Below are 20,969 nucleotides of genomic sequence, written 5' to 3'. Positions count from 1 at the left end.
AACACGGGAAATAAAGTCAGCAATGCCTAGGCCTTCGTTGATGCAGGCAGCCCAAGTGTTCGTCCTACTTATGGGGGCGTTACTTGGGATATTTCACCTTCAGCGGAAGGAATACCGGTGCCTAGGAAAGAACACTATTACAGTGATTCTTTTTGTTGGTCTGTGCGCATTGACACAGGTTCCCGTGTATCCGTCGGCGCTACTGGTTGTAGGGGCAATTATCGGCACACATTGGTTGTGTGATTTGCAAGAGGATAAGTCCTGCCTCAGGGAATTTTCAGTAGCCCGATCGGAGAACGTAGAAGTGTCTCAAATGCGAGAGCCTAGAGCGAAGGCAGAATCTTTGGCGGACAGAAGCGTGTCACGCACTGATCGCGGGCTGTAATTACGCTCGCAAATTTAGGTTTGTGCGCTTCGCATTTGAAGAGCTGAGTGTTGTTGATTCCTATGTGTATCCGACAACAGTGTGGTGCTATGTTTGTGAACATCATGGCATTGATGTGTGAATTTTGTAATGTGTTATGGCAGTTGTGAAATTTGTGCAATGTGTGGACATTTGCCCCATATATTTGTGAGCGCATGCATGTGCGCGCGATGTTCGTGGTTGTTGTGAATATTGTGGGACAATATTCTTTAAGGGAGGGGCAGTGTCACGAAATCGGCGCACATATTCATCAAGTCGGCACGGCGCGAGGCCCGCGCGGCGTCGCGTGGAAAGCATGTAGAGAAAAGCTCCCTTCCCCGCGCGGGAGAGCGCGTAGCTTTGTACGCGTTGCCGTCACCCTCTTTCCCATTGCCCGGGGAAGACGGTGATTCATCGGACTGGAATCAGCCAGAAAAATCGAGAATCTTCTATGGGACCTAGCCAATGACGACGCGCGGCTCGACGGGAGGAGAAGTGGGAGCTATAACCAGCGAAGCTATGTGTGTGTGCGCGCTAGCTTTGGCGCATGTTAACAAACAGACGCGGCGCGCCCTATTTAAAGCGACCGCGCCGCTTGTTGAGTCAGTCAGTCAGTCAGCCAGTCAGTCAGTCAGTTCGTCAAGTGTTTTGCGACGTGCTCGCCTGTGTTTCGACTGGACTCCCGGGGATCACCCGCTGCTGGCAAGCCCACGGACTTTCAAGGGAGCGGCGCTCGTCTCGTATGGCGGCCACATCGTGACTCTTGAGGCGTCGGACTGCAACAGTGCCCGGTGAACAATTTGGTGTTTGTTTATGTAACTCTCTCGTGTTTCATCTGTTGTAAAGCCTCTATGTTATTGAATATCTGTGTAATCGCATGTTTAGCGTTTGTTATTCTGTGAACCTCTCGTCTGTGCATTTCAAGTGATCTTGTGCGTTCCGTTGTATCGTCTCTTGCTGTGCATAAATTGTGTTTTGTTTGTTACTTATGACTCCGATCCTTACTCTGGTTTGAACCGGCGACCGCTGGGCACCAAACGACCACCCCCGTCTGTCACTACAAAGTAGTTGAATTCCGGCTGAGCTTGCCACGCAAGTCGAGGGCATCTCCTTTGCGACCGGAACAGCTACCCCCACTCACTCTAAGGGTGTCTGGGAGTGTGCGCACCGTTAAGGGCGCATCGTTAATAATACCCCTCTAATTATTAACGGGTGACAACAGGCTTCACCTCCGGACCCATAAAACACTTATTTTGTAATTAGTCGTTCGCTGACTGGGCCCTTTTGTAGCTTATACAACATAAGGCATCAAACTAAACCATTAGATCTTTTTTATGTTTTGTCCTAGCCAAATCTCTTCTTGAGCGATGATGTGAAACTTTCGTCTGTTTTCGTCTTTAGGTGAGCATTGGCACTAGTGAATTGGAATCCAAGCTGCTGTCTGCTCTGTGACAGTTCCAGCATGGTCCCAGGCTCTCGGCGTTTCAGACCCAGAGGAATCTTCTGAGATCAGACGTGGTTTGAAGTGGACTTAGAGGGACAGTAGTGAAACAGAAAACACTGCCCCGTTTTTACTTGTCGTGGCACGTTGAGGATCGCCAGATAGTTTAAATCAATCGTGAAGCCTTCGCCTAGGTGCCCCTCACAGCCTGTGTTCTTTGAAGATGTTCTTTTTCAAACATAACCACTTTATTTTCTCCATAACAACGTACTTTGCACCAAATATCCTTGTTTGCGTGCGTCTGATGCCACTATGGGGCATAAGAGAAAATTACTGCTTTTTTGTCACCCATACTTTTTTTCTCTTTTAGTAAAGATCAAACTTTTCATGCCTAAGTTCGTGGCCGTAGTATGAAATACTTGGAGCGCCACATCACCGCTTAATCTCAATGGGTAAAGTTATCAAATGAGTTGCGTGTTTCTTAAACTATAATCACAGCATTGTTTAAAAACCTTCATTTCAAATTCATCGATACACATTGTGGAAACGTCAAGCACCTAAAGGTTTAGAACCTCTACATTCTTGCAAGAAGTTTGGCAGTATAATTAAAATGCTCTAGAAAATAAACAAAGCCTTTAGGTTGTCCTTTCTCCATGTACGCGGAAAGCAAAGCGCGCGTGTGCTACGAGTTTTCCTGCACCTTAAAAAATTCTATGTAAACGAGATATCGAACACTCACTATGGTTTCTCTCATAACCTAAGTTGGTTTTGGATAAATCAAAATGTTTCACATGAAATCTTCCCTCATGTCTTCATTCTAGGGTATATGTAAACAATAAAGTCAAATATTCTGCGCGCATGATTGGACGGATGGTCAATTTCATTTAATCAAACGAGTAACCCCAAAGGGAGCTGCGGGTGGGCGTGGTGAGAACGTCGTGTTATATTGTTAATGATAGTGATTTTTATGATCCCAGAAATGTTTATGTTTGACGCTCTTTAAGGTTTTATTCTGTTTTAAACCTATAACTATCAACCTGACCTGATCAAAATATCATAGAACAGTGAGGACGGTAATATTGGTGGACATTTATAAACTACTTAGTTTTAGGTTTCATAGCTCGCTGTCATCGGGACAAATTTGGAACCAGTTCTCGTGATACATTTTTAATATCGCCAATGTCTGGCGCGGTAACATTTTATGCACTCCCGACGGCTGTACTAGAGTAAAAGACAACTGTACAGCTTCAAAGTATGCGTCACAAAAATATTAGCCTTACGACTTTCAGGCACCTCAGATGATTTCTTGGTTGAATAGGCCAGCTTTCCCCCCTGCAGTAAAAAAAAGCGAAATACGTAAATGCAAAAGTAATAGTAATCTTAAGTCATGTTAAAAAAAGCATAAAGTCTGCACTTGCAATGTTTTCCAGAGGGGGCAAATAAGCAAAACATGGAAACCAGGCATGCGCAATGCGGCATTTAGGGGCCGCACACTTGAATAATATCTACGAGTGGAGCCAAAATGAATAAAAGGAAATCCGTCAACACAAAAAAAAGATTTCTTTATACTGTTGCATTGCATTGTGTTACATTGTGTCTGAAGGAAACGCCGAAGATGTAGGTAACGCGATGTCCTTCCTCATTGCTCACTCTCTTAAATGACTCTCAAAAGGCAATGACTCTTAAAGGCCAGTTTTGCAGAAGGCATATTAAATCGGTATAAGAGGCAATGGCTCCAAAGTATTATCACTGATGGGTTGGACATGTGGAACAGAGGGGGTTAATAATACGAATGTGTTAAAAGTAAGGTAACTTTGCAGAAGTTGGGAAAAAAGAAAAATATGGCAAAGCACAGAGACGGTAAGGCAGCAGCAGCGACAAAAATAGGTCAGCTTTAAAGAGCGGCATTGAAGGGTAAATAAAAGCCATATAATATAACAAGAAAGAATCACGTTTGGCATTTCTAACCCGTTAAAAACATGAGGAGGATAGAGCCACTAAGCAAAACGAACAGCCTCTCCTATATTGAAGGAGTAGATACCGAATGGGATCGAAATTACACCTGTCTTCCACTGGTGCCCACTGGATTTGAGGTTATATTGACAGTAATTTAAATTGACTAGTGAGGAAAATATATTTCCCCATAACGCGTACATTTTGTAGCATATGTTATTCCAGTTCTTGCACAATTTCATTGTTCAGCTCTGCTTGAATCACTTATTTCATCCAAATCGCACTCCCCTCTTCAACTTCGGCGCAGCTCTGTACCCGGAAGGCAGTGGAAGGGACGGGTCGAGACACATTCCGATCCTTGAATCACTTGTGTCCGCAAAGCACTCACATCCCACCGGGCAATTATTATTTCTTGAAAAAGGATGGCACTGAGGAGGTTGAAAAGAAAGATAAAACATGTAAAGTGGAACACTTGTATTCTAAATCAATGTGTTGAGGTTTTTGAAGCCATTTTAATAATCATGCACCCATGTTCTACACCCTTTCGTAAACAAGAATATAGGCTGCGATTTTTAAAATGTATGAGACCTAAGTGAGTAAACCACTTATTTTGCACTTAAGAATACCTTGCACTCTAAAATAAAAGCACTATCATAAACCATAAATAGCATAAAGGTGTCAAAATTGTAGAAATGCTTTTGAAATACTTTAGCCACAAATTGCGTTTTTATAAACACAAAAACTGGAACAACTCAGCAGAACTTCAGGCTTAAATACCTCAGTTATTCGCAACTCCTTGACATTTCAAAGTAACTAGACTTAAGAACCCGATATCTGTCTTAGCTCAGCTCGTCAGCCACCATGTTGCATTTGTATAAAGAGAAGTATGTAAATTTTATACATGTGTGGGGAAGACTGCTACACTAATTCATAAGAGCTCACAGTATTTGAAGGCAACTCACTCTTGAAAGTGCGCTCTTATCCCTTTTCCTCATCAACAAGTTGAATTAAAGAAATATAATAACATTAATGTCGACATGACCACAAATTATCTTATCCGAAGTACCTAGCGTATTTCCATGCGGTGCACTTGTGCTGGAGAATCCAACTCGCATACAGGAGGTACCGTGCTGTACACGCGGGGCCGGCGGACGGGTACCAACAGTTTTTATTGGGTACACCTTTTTCCCCGGTCTGGTGGTCAGTTCATTGTTTGTAAAAGGCATGGAAGAAAGGTCGAGGACCATAACAGGCCACATATGGGCGTCTGCCGCGCCAGGTGGGTTCATGGTTTACCAATGGCGGAGCGAATCACTGACTATTCGGCGCAACGTTTCGTGAGGCGAAGAGACGCCGATGATGTTACAGTTTCGGCGACAAGGCAAAGACCTGACTCATCGAAAGAATAAGCGGAGCGACATCCTAGAACCGAGTGACAGATTGAGTTGACCAGTCCTCCTTGAGGGAGCAGTTGCTGGACGACACTTCCTAGGGTTGGTTAGCCGCTAGTGTGTGTTGAAACGCAGGACCATGTGACAGGTCCGACCGCCGATTGTTTCCCGACGAATGTAGGTATAGAGGCCACGTGAACGGGTAAACACAGCAAGTGCGCTCGTACATATAGTTAGCAGGTTTATTGTCTTGGCGCTGAATTGTCACCTGAGTGTGTTTCACTGCGAGACCACGTCACCTTGCGTATTGTATAGGTGCGCTGTCTATGCACCATGACATGATGTTCAGGGCTCCTTATCAGGTTGCCTGTATTGCGGGCTCATTCGATCCAAAGCTTTTAGGGAACGCTAAAATATTTTAGCCGAGTAAAACTGCGGACAAAGAAACACCTCGGACTATATTACTATCAAATGGCAGCCTTAACAATGCTTCTTATCATTTAGCATTCCTTACACGCGTCCCTATATAATTAACAAACAAGATTTATATATAAGGCTATTACAAAGCCGAAAAGGGTAAGAACGTTTTCTTTTTAATGCCTAAACCTTAGCATGACATTTACTGCAGAGGACAGAAAACTTCCTTCATTGTTGAAGCTTGAGGGGCTAACATAATCACGTAATTAAGGAAAAATGCTTGTTTCAAAATTAAACATTAGAAAATATAAATTTGGTTTCCGAGACGTCTACTCCCATCTCGAAAATGCTCACAGTGTAACTTCTATTCAGCACAACAAAATCAAAGTATTTGAGCATGTTTTGGAAACCTCTGTTGTGTGTGTAGGTTCAACATAAGGCTGTCTCTTAAAACCCGGTACTCGCTATGTTGCAGATGAGAAGGCATTGTTCAAACCATGCAATATGCCTTCAGAGATGCCTGGATAGCTTTCAAGCATTTAATGTTTGGATTTACATGTTAGCTACATCGAAAACGATAATCATAGAGCGTAGTGGTCAATCGTCCTTGTCCCTGAAGCATGGAGCAAAGTTGTCTTTTAACTAAAACATACTGACATGAAATTCCAAATGCTGAATTTCGCAACCACAGAGCAACGCTGTTTATAAGAGAGGTATTTGAGAGACGCGGTGGTCACCTCGTTCCGCAATATGCAACGCTCACTTCATACTCACAGGCAAGCAAATCTCTCTTGAAACTAATTAAAAGCAATTTAGAACAGATCGTATAGTTTTGGGGGTTTCTGTGATTTAGCGTTACAAAACCTTCATTAACTCCAACTGACGCGGTAGAGATCGGCTAGCGAAATAGAGGCCCCTTAGAGCTCTTTAACGTCCACTGCAATCACGCTAACTTAGTACACAAGTAGTGCGCCCCTAATTTGTGCGACTCCATCTAAAGCCAATGGGCACTGCCACGACTATATCCCCGTCCTCGAAATCTGTATTCTAGTGTCCAAATCACAGAACCACAGACTAGAGGCTGAATTCTGAAGTTGAAGTGCGGGCATCAAACTCTATTTATTTTTCTGCTGCTTAAATAACCGCTCCATGTATAAATATTTGAGGAAGCTTTGTTACTAGATGAGGCGCTAATTGTCACCTTTTGGGGTATTAAATAAAACTTATTTCACTAACAAATTATTATAAAGATATAATGAATGATGCTTAGATAATGCTAGGTCTTTACGTCGTAGAAAATTTAGAACCGCACAGCAAATTGTGAAGACCGAAAATGTGAATGGTGAAGGAGGGATGCGGAGGAGAAAAGGAGGGCGGAATGCAGGGATGTTGACCAGAAAGAATGAATTGCAGTTGGCTATCCTGCACTGGGAAGGAAGAGGAATTAGGGGTTAAAAGGGAGGGTAGAAGAGGATAGGAGGTGAGAATGTCACAGTCTGTCAATCAGGCTAGTAAAGCGAAGAAGTGCCTTGTAGGCTTTGAGCGCAGATGACGTTTGTAAAAGAGAAGGAACCAATTGTTTACAGGTATGTCAGAATAGTGTTAGTGGCTACTGTGTCAGGGATCTTCGTTCGGATGCACTCATTTCAATGCCTACTTTATTAGTGCAACCTTTATTTGTGCCTCTATAAGCGATGAACTTAGGCACCCGCTTATGGACGGCGTATTACAGTCGACATCGGAACCCAGGCAGCCAGTGTAAAAGGCAAGCTGCCTGCCGTGGCTAGTAGTTTCAGTGGAAAGCGACATCAGCCAGAGATAGCAGGCGGAGGAGCAGAGAGGTATAAATCCTCTTTCCGCGTTTAAGGAGAGCTAATAGAGTTGGGGGTTGTGGGTGCTTAACAGCTTGGGAAATTTGGATGGAGTGAAGCATCGTTTTAAACAAGCCTTCAGAAAATGCATTGTTCGCGTAGCGGCAGCGTGCTTCAGTCGGGGTGTAAGGATCCCAGCGGCTGGATTCAGTCCCATACTCCATCCTATATGTGGAGCTGGAGTTGGCAAGGCCCACCAGTGCGGCTCTGTCTTGAGGTCTCGTAATATGAGATAACCCATCTACCAGCCTGTGGTGTCTTCACCTTGTAGCACACATGACAAGAGAGCACGACATATGTCTGGGTTTATTCAAACGCTGTCTGGCACACGAAGAAGCACAACCAAGATCAGTGCAGCTCCTTTTATAACCGCTTTCACCTGACCCGTGACGTCCCACAAGCATGCTGTGAGAGCAATGACACAGCAGAGCCCTTGGTTCGTCATATGCGTTTCCAGCTACTGCCTGCCAGAGCCGTTCTAGTGATCTTTTACACACACGTCTCGCACTATCAACGCCGATGGTGGGTTTTATCAGTAGCACGTCTCTCTTAATGCAGTGGCACTAAAAATAGGGGATACTTAAATGAACGCTGAGCGTATGAAAGCACGAATATTCTATGCTTCAGAATAACAGCTTCAGGGGCGAGTTGGTGCTGCATAGTACCCAGAAATGCAGCTCAACGAACACAAACACGTGAATAGAAACCTTGCGCCTGTGTTATGTTTTCTATTCACTTGTTTATGTTCGATGCGCCGTATTTCTGGGTACTATTCTAGGCTTCAGTCATCGTTAAACTAATTTTTCAGGACATTCGTCAGTGCTCTCTATTTTTCCCTTATGTATTGTCTTCTAAGGCAAACACATCGGATGCTGGGTGAAACCACATTCCAACCTTTTGTATTGAAGTGTCTGCCGACTGCTGCTGATAAGCTAACGTCGCTACCAATTGCTCTTCACACCCCAAACCCTTCGTCACGTCACGTGATCAAGGCATCCGATAACACTAAATATGCCGTACTACATTCTCCCATGACGCCACAAATTCAGGCGGCTGATCCATGGTACTTCTATGGTAATTGCCAACTGCCTCGTTCCAACGCGACAGCTAACTCACCCAAGTCCAGCACGCTGACAACGTCATCATCCCCACTGGCTATTCAACACCGCAATGTTTTATGCCGACATATATTATTACCCATTTTGGCCAAAAATATTTATTGAATACCTGCATATGTCACCTCTCAGAAGCAATGGCTTTTTGTTATCACAAATAAAAGCGAATTAGGCTCTGTGCATTGGGCCTTCAAAATGCTGCATATCTGAGGATTACTTTCTAAAAATAGGAAGTTGCATACACCTCGCCACCTGAACAGTGTTTTTGAAACACTTCGACGTGATACCCCAAAGCATGTATAAAATGTTAGCTGCTTCTCATCCATATAAAAGGTAATACAACTGAATGTGTGCTAGTTTTTGCAAGTGTATCAGAGCATGCAAGACAACTTCTACAGTTGAAATATATATGTAGTGTAAAAGTGTATTCAGGATATATTGCACTCCTGTAAAATTATACGCAATGAATATCCGTCTTACCACTTTTAGGCAACGCCAATGGTTCCTTGTCTGAAGTGGCGAATTTCCAGCCCTGTAAACGAGCAGAAACTTTTGTATTGCCTGCATTTTTTCAGGGCTGAAGAGGAGCCTTAAGTTATATGAGAGCAAAAATGGAATATATAGTTTGGACCAAGTAACAAGAATCCCAAATAAAATGAACATAAACAAGGCAAAGTCAATGTACACTCTGAACGTTTCGCGCTATAATCCTACACAGAAAAAAATCGGAGATACTATGAAACAGTGCAATTGGATATAGCAGATAGATGGCACGTTTTACCACCACATAAATGTTGCAACGGAGTACTGAATTTGGCACTAAAACGTGAGAACAGGCAAGCCGAAGTGCGAATATTATTGACTCGAAGGCCAATCAAAAACCGGCGTGAAATTCAAAAATGTCTCATTGTTGACCCCGAAAATGTTTTCCTACCGTACCAATCGGTTACCTAACCGAGATATCGGAGACAATTCCTAAAATATCGTGTTGGCCGCAGCAGCCGTTACGTTAATGTACATATTCCCCAAATTGCAAAGTATAAATTTATGCACACAAATTTGCGTCCAGCACTAATATTTCGAGTGGGTCAAGCCCAGCCTTCCTAAAATATATTCCATGCAGCAAGACGAAAATCGTCCAATTGTTCCCACCTTCGGTGAAAGTCCAGATGGTAGAATAATGGCTTCATTGCTCTCTGTGTAACAGTGTGTCTTTAGAAACAAATTAGAGCTAATACTTGCATGGGGACAGAAGGAAACACACGCGTCCAAGTATTAGCGCTAATGTCTTCCTAATAATGCAGAACCGACTAGCCCGACAACACGCACTCAACAATACGCAATCACTCCAAAATGTCATAGTAATGTTTTTCATTTCTATTAGTAAATTCTTTTTAGAAATATTCAAATGCACCTGTTGCAAAAAATTATTGCCAAAGTATATGCATTTGCTCAAGAACCTAATTGAATATCATCATCAAACAATGTTTGCTCTGACTATCTCAAATAGTGTACCCTCAATATAGACTAGAGGAAACCCCCGCAAACCAGTTCTTGGGACATATGGGAAATCAGCTCCCCAAAATAGCTACGGCATAGTTATCTTTGCTCATAACTACACGGTGGTGCGAAAACCTTTGAGTAGAGCAGTGCCGATGAAAGCCTACGAAAGGCACTCGATAGTATAACTGCACGTCTCTACAATAGACTGTGAGAAACGTTTTCACGCCGATAAAACAGCAATTCGGATAACAATGTTTTTCTTTTTTTTTTTCACATTTGTGTAAGGACAAGAGGGCAACATGTGTGAAGAAACCATTAGAAACTTTTCAGTTTGTGAAATGTTAGTCGAAAAAGCCCCCCTTGCATCGACTGGAGCTAGAGAGCGAATACTGTCCATTCTGTGAGATACCTGTGAAAGTGAACAATGAATTCCACTATTCTATCAAGTCCAGGTGTCAAAGAGCTCTCTTTCTATACGTCCTAAACTAAAATGCTGGCTGCTTCATGTCAGATATATTTTGAGCGACGTCAACGTCTTGTCAGTGATGGCAACCAGTATGGTAAGAAGTGGTGAATACGGCGGGTAGAATTCCTTAGTCGTCTTTTGTTGTGTACATTTGGGGCAAATTGAGGTATTGCATAAGGTCATCCAGATGATCCTGCATAAAGTATTTAAAATCAATATTCCTCACATTGCAGCAATAAAATAAAAATTACTGAGGGCGGGCACATATGATGTTTCTATAATGCATCTAATGCATTTTCATAGGCAGATTCTCACATCTAAAAGCTCTGCCGACAGAATATTGTCGTAGCGGCTGCCAGCGCACCACCTGACTTAGGAAATGTTACGACTTTTTATATATTCAGCCATATATGTTTTGCAAAAAAATGAACGGTACATATCTCTACAACTAACTACAAAATGGTGGACATCAGAACTGGCAGATTGCGGTGAGAAAGGCAGAAGTGGTTCACTTCCGACTTGCTGCATGGACTATACTTAAGGGAAACCGGGCGTAACCAACCAGAAATATTAGTGTTGGCTCCGAATCTTATCTGCATATAAGTGTAGACATTGACAATTTCAGGAATAGATACCTTAAGGTAACGGTTTCGGCGGCCAACTATAACTGCCGAAAAGCTCTACCACTCCAAAATTCTTGCCGTTATCGTCACCTTATTCCACTGCGAATTACTTAGGTGTGTTAAAGCATCAATATACACTCTGTACCTTCCCTTCAGTTGCGGAAAATCTTCCACAGTATTATGTTCAAGTGGAAATAGAAGAACATCATGCAAAAAATATTCTGCTAATTTGGTATCAGATATCAAAGATCAGCTTCAAATACCACCCGAGAGATTTAAAAATAAGGCCTAATAATGATATCCCTTTAGATATCATGTACCTTTAAACAGTGTTTATTTGCATTAAGGTTTCGTGTGAAAAACAAATAGAGGTTGTATTCCTCTACGATCGATACATAAATAACTTCATTCATATCTGTTTATTTTTACAAGAAGGTTACTTCTTAGGCAGTCGACATCATGTGTCGTGAAATATGGATTTTCCCAATACTGTTTCCTATTGATTCAGTGTAAATTCTGACAGATAACAGGTTTTCTATGTGCGATATCCTTCTAGATTTTCTGCGTTGCACAATGCACTAGTATATAAAAAATAAATTATAAAAAAGAAAATGTAAAAACGTGCATTCACCTTCATAGGGAAACAATTTCATATGATGATTCCTACTAACCTAAATATTTGCCTTATTTATAATAAGAACAGCATATGCTAATGATGTGGACATGGACTGTCTGAACTATAGGTATAAAAATAAGCGGATTCCGATTACTGCATGGTTATTATTTCAAAACTATGTGGGACTCCGTTTAGTGTAGGGCTTTATTCACTATGTGTGACACCAGAGGCGAGCCGAAGTGCGATCATTAAGTAGACATGTCATTCTAGTATAGCCAGTGTAAAATTTCATGCGTTCAGCACATTCGATCTATAAGGTAAACACAGCAAGCAAATGAAAATGCATCGCTAAACGAAGTCATCAAGGCGATGGTAAATAATTAGTCTCAGGAGTGCTTCAGCACTGTGAAAACAGAACTGTCGCTAGAAAACTTCCGTGAGAGCCTGATCTACGGAGTATTAAGAAACCTTTCTTATAGGCCATGGAAATATTCAAACAAGAATCTCCGGACGTATGAATGCGTACCTGTAGCATCTATAAAACAAGAAAAGCCTCGATGCTAAGCAAACAATCTTTAAATAGATATTGTGCTACTGCGGATTGTGAGATATACTCAACCAATAAATGTTCGTTTTTTTATCCCAAAAGACGAGCAAAATTCGAAGTTTTACCTCAGTATAATACATATCAATACATTTCGGATGATTTTGTAGTACAGCAGTGACACGGAATGTTTATTTTATTGCTTCTTATGAGACCTAGCTTCCACGTCGTTTAGTTTGCTTCACTGAATATGATCACAAATGCATCATGGTAAGCTTTATCTCTCTGGACACAAGCTAAACAGCTCCTAAACCTTACAATCAACTGGCATGGAACTTTTGCCCTTTGAGGTCTCCGTCATAAGTACCGCGATGTGCGCAGCACGCTTGTCTTAAATAGAGCGCGAGAAAAATCATTAAAAAGAAATTTGTTGCGCAACATCGAATGTATACACGCTGATATAGTCAGTGCTACCTACGCCCATCAGTCTACAGTATCAATTTCGTATTCCATGAGCTACATTTGTTTTAGCATTTCAATTTTTTCCGTTCTACTATCGGCTTTAAACAATATGTCCTGGAAGAAATGCCTTTCAATTTTTCATTCCAGCTTACGTCCTAACAACTGTGCCCTAAGGAGTAGTGCGAAAAGGAGATATCTTATGCGCTGGGATATAAGTTTACGTATTCTGTGCAGTGCATATTTTCAAGCAATGAAAGACAGTATCTGCCGAGTATACGTTGAAATTCTCCCGGTTATTTTTACCATTAGAAGCCTTTACTTGTGTTTACATTGTAACTAGAGCAACTTAACTTGCAACCAGTCAGTACCCTAAAGACAAAAATGCATTTTTGTTGGTCACCGCAGAGAGAGTATACCTAATATTATATTTTAGGCACTCTGCTACGCTTTACATACTCTGTAAGTACCTGTGGCAGTCCCATTTGTTTATAAAAAGAGGTCATAATTATACCTGTATCGTTTGAATATAAAACCTAAGTCAGCAAAATAGAGGAACAGCCTATACAATAACCATTGATCATGTGTAGTGCGACAACATCAGGCCTGGCCATCACAGTTCATACGATAGTTTATATACACCCAATGGTTCCATCCGTCAAGCATGTCAAGCATTTGTTATTTCAAAAGTCGATTTAAAATTACGCTCAGCGAGGTGCAAATACTCACTTGACAAGAGCTACAAACAGCAGCACAATATGATGACTCAGCGCAGTGCACTTCATTTCAGTCTAACAAGCACAGCTTTGAGTTTGATGGTGCAGCTAGCCAAGTTAAGTAGTTTTCATCGCTCAGTAGAACTGCCTGCTGCTAGAGCGAAATAGAGTAAGTTGAGCGCCACGTCCAATATTTTGAAAGTGTCCGCACACAAAACAAATTCATACATTGACACAATATATGCGAGCAAAGGTCATAAAAAACATCATTTATTAGGAGGCATAGGGAAGCGAAGAAAACTTAAATTTCGACAGTCTTACAATGCAAAGTTCGCCATTATCACGAACATAAAGTGACGGTGGCAAAAAAAAACTGACCTTTCGGCTATAATCGTTATATATAGCTGTTTATTGAACTTGAGTTTATAATCAAATTTTTGAAGCTCTGGTAATCTTTCTGTTTGATTCATCACTCCTTCAGCTTGCAACGGTGGAAGAAAGGCTAGTTGGTAAATCATCTCGGAAATCAAACTAGCGCACTTCAAAACAAAGACACAGGAAGAGAACGACAACACAGCGCTGACTTCAACTGGTTTTTATTAGAGAGTGACACAATATATATGTACGAAAAGTGGGCGTGAAAGAATTAATAACAGCTGAGTTTGCACGTGGCGTAAAACACCGAACGCAAAGTTAAAAGGCGCACGATAACAATATAGGTCAAAGCAAGCCAGAACGGCAGGGCTATAAAAAAATATATATACACGCGAAAAACGAGGAGGCATGTAGGTAAAAACAGTAAAGATGAGACGATCCGAAGATACATAAACTAAAATCGAAAAAAGGCCAAAAAGGAGCATTAAGAGCGATAAAAGCCAAAGGGGGCATTAAAGGCCAAAAGGGGCTTTAAGAGCGATAAAAGCAAAAGGGGGCATTAAGAGCGATAAAAAAAAAACAAAAAGGGGCAAAAAAAGCGATAAAAGAATCAAAAGGACAATTAAGAGAATTACAAGAACAAAAGGGCATTAAAAACCAAAAGGGCATTAAAAACGGAATACCTAAAACAACCAAGGTCAGGCCGCTAGAGGCTGAGGAGTGTACCCGGAATCTAAACATTAAAACTACTGTACGTCTGGTTCAAATATTCTAACTCGCGTTTAGTCAGGGCTATTGAGGGTGTGCTAACACAATTTTGACCTAGCTTTAGAATGTGAGCGGCATCTATGATTTCGCGTGTATACTGATGTGCATTTCTCGCAATGACAGTGCAATTATGAAGGGATGGCTCACAGGGCTGAGAGGGACATTTTAGGCAGTGAACACCTAGGTTTCTTTTCGTAGTATTGTAAACACTGTTTGAGTGTTCCGTAAGTCGTTTGTTTAGGCAACGCCCGGTTTGCCCGACATAGGCCTTGCCACAGCTCAGGGCAATCTTATAGACGACACCAACTTGGCAGGGAACGAAAGGTGCCTGGTGCCGAACAGGGCAGGCTGGCTTTCGCACAGCCGGGGCATTGACTCTGCGGCAAAGCTTGGAAAGCTTGTCAGGCGCCGAGAACACAACATGGACGCCTGCCTTTTGCCCAATCCGTTTGGGCCTGTGGGAAATATTATGAAGGTAAGGCACCACAGCAACCTTGTGTTGATGCTCAGGAGCAGCTCTCACTTGACCCCTTTTGAGCTTCTGCAAGAGGGAGCCTGCTACTGAGGTCAGCAAATCCTCAGGGTAGCCAGCATTAATCAGCCGCTGTGTTTGCTCATCGATGCTCCGGCCCATAGAGTGTACACAAGATTTCATTAGGGCATTTGTGAAACAAAGGTCCACAATGCCCCTCTTAACAATCTTAGAATGGGCTGAACTGTAGGGCAACAAGGACTTGCCCCTTCTCGGCTGGTACCACCAGCACAGGTGGTCATCTGCCCTGGATAGCCTTAAATCAAGAAAGCATAAAGCTCCCTTATCCGGTACCTCATGGGTCAAAACAAGGGGAGAGAGGCACTGTTCAAAGCGAGAAAGCACTTCTGAAACTGAGCTCTGAAAAGTACATTCATTACTAGCCAAAAGGATTAAGTAGTCATCGACGAATCTGAAAATCTTCACAGCAGCTGACGAAGATAGCTGCTGTTCTAATAGTCGGTCATGATGGGCGAGATATATATCACTTAATATTGGAGCAATGCAGGAGCCAATGCACACTCCGCTCTTTTGAATAAAAATGCATTCATCCCATGAAACGAAAGTTGAGCTAAGGTAAACTGTCAAAAGTTCCAAGAAGCCGCTCACCGAGATGCCACAAGAATTCTGGAAGGTAATGGATCCGAACGCATCGATACAACTTTCAACACACAAAAGAAGCTTGTCGTGTGGAATTGAATAGTAAAGATCCTTAATATCGACTGAAAAAGGCATTAGAACATCAGTGGTGTCTTTTAAGAAATGAAAAACCTGTCTCGAATCTTTCAGAAGGAAAGGATCATCTACTGTCAGCACTTTGAGTTTTGTTTGGAGGAATAACCCCAGGGATTTCTGCCAAGTGCCTTTCTCGGTGACAATTGCCCGCAATGGACAGTCAACTTTATGCGTCTTCGCAGCGAAAAATACGTCCAAGCTTTTCTTGTCTGCTGCATCTATGCTAGCAACCAGTCGGTCAAGATTTAGGCGCTTGCAAACTTGCTTAGCGTTTGATTTTACCCTGGAAAGGGAAACCTTATCGCGCCGTATGAAAACAGAAGCTAGAGCTGCAGCTGCCTTTTCACCAAACAAACCTTTGGGCAGGACAACAAAGCTATCTTCTTTGCCACCAATAACGAGAGCTGATGTCCTCTTAAAAATGAAGCGACATAATTGAAGGTCCTAGTTTTGTCACTTAACTTGTAACGTGACAACGCTTGAACACCTTCAGACAAACAGCTAGAAAATTCAGAGTCCGGAGCATGTTTTGCGACCTGTCTCACCATGCTGAGTAGTTCCGGGGGTGACTTCTTGGGTTCGACGGCGTATTTCGGGCCCAGGCTGAGAACACGAGTCACTTTGTCTGGCAGCACCACATTGCCAAGCGTGTGCACATTGTTGTTGAGGCTTGTGTGCTCTTTCGGTGTGTTGGCACGAAGACAGCAGAGCTCATACTGCCATAGGGCTTCTGCAGTTCTGTCAGCGAGCACAGAAAGCTCACGCCATTTCATCTTCGTTCTTCGCGAGTTGTCGAGGCGGTAAAGATGCAAGAACAGAGCCTCACGGTAGAAATGTGCGTGTCGTTGCCACTCGGACCGAAGTATCTTCATGATTCTTGTGTCATCATGAAGGGAAGCCTCTCCTAGGAGGCTTTCGACCATCCCTTCATCATGGCACAAAGTTAAATCAAGCTGCATGAAAGCGCAAACGCCTCTTTCTAACGAACATCTTATTTTGATGCTCTGATCTTGTAACTTGAAGCTAAAGAGACAGTCGAAAACCGAACTTTCAAACCGAAACTTGGAGCGTCTCCTCGGGAACAATGTACACAGTTGTCCTACATCAATTCCTTAAGCCCCAAACATTGTCTGAAAATTGTTTGAAAACTTGAAAAATCATGTGAAAATTTTGAAAAGCTTCGTTATCTACCGCAGTTTTTAAAACTTCAATCCAATCTTCGTTCAATTTTGACGCCGCGGGGCAAAACTATGCTGGCTACAGTGATCAGTTTGATAATGGCGGCACTACATGTGGGAACGTCTTTTTCGTCTCAGCTTTACCCCCTGCAGAATATATTGTGTCAAGTGACAACCGAGAGAGACAGTCCGCACCTGCGTTTTGTCGGCCATTCTTTTATGAATTCCTAAAGCCGTAGTCTTGCAAGCGAAGTGGCCTACGGGCCAGGTGACCAGTCGGATCGCGGAGATTGAGCAACCAGCGTAGGGAATAGTGATCGGTTAATACTACAAAAGGCAGCCCGTGCTGGCAGCAGTGAAACCGCTGCGCTTCGAAAACAACAGCGAGACACTCCTGCTCCGTGAAGGTGTAGTTGAATTCATGCTCGCTGAGTCTCACTGGGGTATACAATCAGAAAATCGCGTTCGTCATAGCACTGAACGAGGACAGCACCAGTCTCTATACCTCTCGTGCCTGTATGCACTTCTGTTAGAGCAGAGGGGTTGACGCAATCTGTTTCAACATTTCATATACTTGCGCATTGATGACCTTGCACTCGGACGGCGTCCAACGGTACGACTTTTGGCGAATTTGGTGTGCATATCCGGCATCAATGCCACGTTTGGTGCGTTACCTAGGATAGGTATGTGAACAGGTGGTCTTAGAGAAGTCAATAACAGATGTGTGTTCCGACAGCAGATATTCCAGAGCTTCATGCTCCGTCACATTAGGGAATTATCATATAATGCAGGTGAGGATTAATTGGGGAACGTGCGGCATGCCGCTCTGGTACATTAGTAACCAAGGGCACATATTGGCATGGCTTCACTAAAGAGGCAAGCTTCGTTCCAGCTGCTAAAAGAACTTGCTGCATTGAGCAATTCATGGACACACAAAAGCGTGATGCCCTGGGTTATCGACACGAAATAGCGAGGTACTAGAAGAGACGTCATCCACAGCTGGATTTGTTACGCCTCACGGACGCATCAGATGTTTCGGTCGCATCACGAGAACACGAAACCGAAACGCACAACATAGACATCGGACGCACGACAGTATTGCCATAGAAGCAAAGCACACTATCGGAAACAAGAGGCTCCTTGAAGAACGCAGGCGGAAGGCAGTCTTCAATAGTGATCTCGCCCGTGCGGCAGCTGGCGATTGCGCCACATATGCGCAGAAAATGAATACCAAAATTACATCATGCGTGGAGTGCGGTAATTACACAAATTTTGCCGAAATAACGGTCCTTCCAAGATACACCTTGGCGCTATACACTCCGACAGGGTACAAGAAACTGGAAGTAACTATGATAAATGGTGCTTGTCTCCCAAGAAAACATGACTTTAAGCACCAGTAAATTTTAAAAAGTTAAACTCATGATAGGAATTGTCGCACTCGTGCCCACAAACGCCACTGTAGAATTGCCATCAACAACACACAGATCTTTTTTTTTCGGCATAGTCACGGAAGGGAATTTTTCTGCGAGTAACATTCGTTCTTCGGCGGCTTCACCTCCGTTAATGGGCCGCGGGGCATATGTATTTCAGGCGACGGCGGCTGGTAGCAACAGTAATGTGATCTGCATTAGCCCGAGCAATGACGCTATGGGACCCATGCAGCAAGAATTGGGGCAAGCCCAAATGGTACTGCCAACATTTGCCCCATTGGGGACCGATGCAGGTTTTATGATGGGTGCCCAGCCCCACTTGCCTACAGCGGACCTACTGGGGCCCCGCATGTTGGGCTACCTGCATGGGCTATGGCATCTTTGATGTCCAGGGAGATTATTATACTCACCCATTTGATATATGTACGTTGCCGAGCACATATTTTATCTGGAAAGTGCTTCTTGCGTCGGTAATATTGTCTTCCAGAATTATGGGGAAGTCGAGGCTCTCGTTTTCGGCTACGCAATACATTCCTTGGTATCGCGAGGGGTTGTGATCACCAAAAAATATTGCTCGTGCCTTCTCTAGGAGGTCGGTGTCCGATCTCTTGAAGGAGTGGGTGAATTATTTGATAGCTTTATTGTTTTCCGATTTCAGTTGGCCATATCGCTTTGTGCTCTTCGGAAATTCCCCCTTATAGCCGAGCATTTGGTAACATTAAGCTAGTCGCGTGGTTCACAATATTGCTGCGCGAATCGTGTCGCGTATTCTTCAACTTTTTCATTCATTCGGCTATCTTTAGTTTTCGTTCCCTATTTGTGATTTCGTCTCTGCCATCGTTCACTGAGGCAGCGTCTGGCTGTCTAAGCGTCCGTCTACTTTGGCATTGCTCTTGTTCACCTTACACTTTTCGTACATTTTCTCTTGTTTCTCTCAGCATGCCGCTCCATATATTCAGTGATTGTATGCCATGTTCAGATTTCTTGCACGCTGCGCTAAACAAGCAAGTCTGTCAGGCTTGCTTGTAACAGCTGGCGTTTTATCCTGTCCGATGCTATTCGCGTTCGGTGGATAAAGTGATCGCTGTCTAGTTTTTTTGTCATGTGTTCCAAATGTAACTGACAGCTGATCGTTACGAACGTGATATCCGGGCAAGTCTCCATGCTCGCACAATTCCTGATTCTCGTAGGGGTGGCGGAATGAGTGATTAGGCTGCGGCCAATAAGGCCCCACAGCGGCATCGATTCAGCAGCCCATTTTGGGATAGAGCTATTTCTCGCGACAACAGCCCGCCTACACGTTGCGTCAGCAATCATTCCTAACTAATATAACGAATATACGGAAGCTGTGGTTTCTACCCCCCAAAGGCAAATGTGGGACCTGCAGCGGTTTTGTTTGTGTTGGCAGCCCCAATTGGACTGGGTGTTTTTTTTGGACCTACAGCCCACTTGCTGTTGCACGCACTTTCAAACACCCCACAAGGGACCGACTGGGGTATTATGCGGACACATCCATCTTCCAGCTCCATTACGGCCGATGTGGGACCTAAAGCACTTTAGCTAATTCTCTCGGGGTTGCACATGTAGCGCCAGATTAGAACTCGCCTCCCCTCCCAGAGAATTGAAGTGCTCCGTCAGGCTTACATTTAGACATCTGCCTGTCTGCCCGTAGTAGCACCGGCCACAATCGAGCGGAATGCGATAAACCACATTCTTTCTGCAGGTAGTGAACCGTTTCTTATGTTACACGGCACGAAAACTATGAAGAGCTGCATCGTCGAGCCCCTTTCTAACTCTGGCGCACAATCATCCTATCTTGTTTCTCGCTGTAAATACAACGTCAACATCGTACCTTGCCTCCAGTTTCTTGAGTCGGTGTGAAACGCCATGGAGGTAAGGTATGGCAACCACCTTCTTTCGCTGTGTCACCTCACCTACATCAACCTGCCCCGTTTTGCTCTTCCTCGAGAGTATTCAAAACACGTTCTAACAGACGAGCGAGACGGACAGTTGGAAAGACTGCCGCCAGCAACTTCGAAATTTGTTGCGAAAATGCATTTTCAACACAGTGATGGTAAGATTTGAGTAATGCGGACTTGATGCATGCGACCGCCAACCCATCCTGCACCAACCTCGAGTGGTTCGATTCACAGCTAAGCAGAGGCTTCCCTGAAGTGGGGCTGTAGCTCCAACACAGGTGATTGTATTCAAAGCACAGGTCCAAATGTATATGTTGTATATGTTGATCTTTAGACAAAAACTTACGTAAAAGACAGGCCTTGACCTTGCTTTTTGAACATTCGTAACACATCTTGAGCCAAACTATCGAAATCATCCTTATTCAAGAAAATAAGGTAGTCATCAACATAGCGAAACGCTACTATACCGAAGGCATCCAAACCTGGCTTCAAAGCGGCGTGAACTTTAGCCAGA

The 20,969-nt window shown here is 43.4% G+C and overlaps 1 protein-coding gene across 1 annotated transcript in view; it reads right to left on the bottom strand.

The window, feature by feature from the left end:
• Positions 1-20,969, bottom strand: part of LOC146174445 (uncharacterized) — a 93,199-nt gene that overhangs the window by 3,307 nt on the left and 68,923 nt on the right. Inside the window, exons 2-3 of the mRNA XM_084584738.1 lie at positions 9,072-9,123; positions 3,125-3,176 (exon numbers count right to left, since the gene is read on the bottom strand). Coding sequence (XP_084440864.1) covers positions 3,125-3,176; positions 9,072-9,123 — 104 coding nt within the window. The remainder of the gene's footprint in view (positions 1-3,124; positions 3,177-9,071; positions 9,124-20,969) is intronic.

Source organism: Amblyomma maculatum, chromosome 11 (genome assembly GCF_055883805.1).
Source record: "Amblyomma maculatum isolate TAMU_Amacu chromosome 11, ASM5588380v1, whole genome shotgun sequence".
Taxonomy (NCBI): domain Eukaryota; kingdom Metazoa; phylum Arthropoda; class Arachnida; order Ixodida; family Ixodidae; genus Amblyomma; species Amblyomma maculatum.
This window is presented reverse-complemented; position numbering and strand designations above follow the sequence as displayed.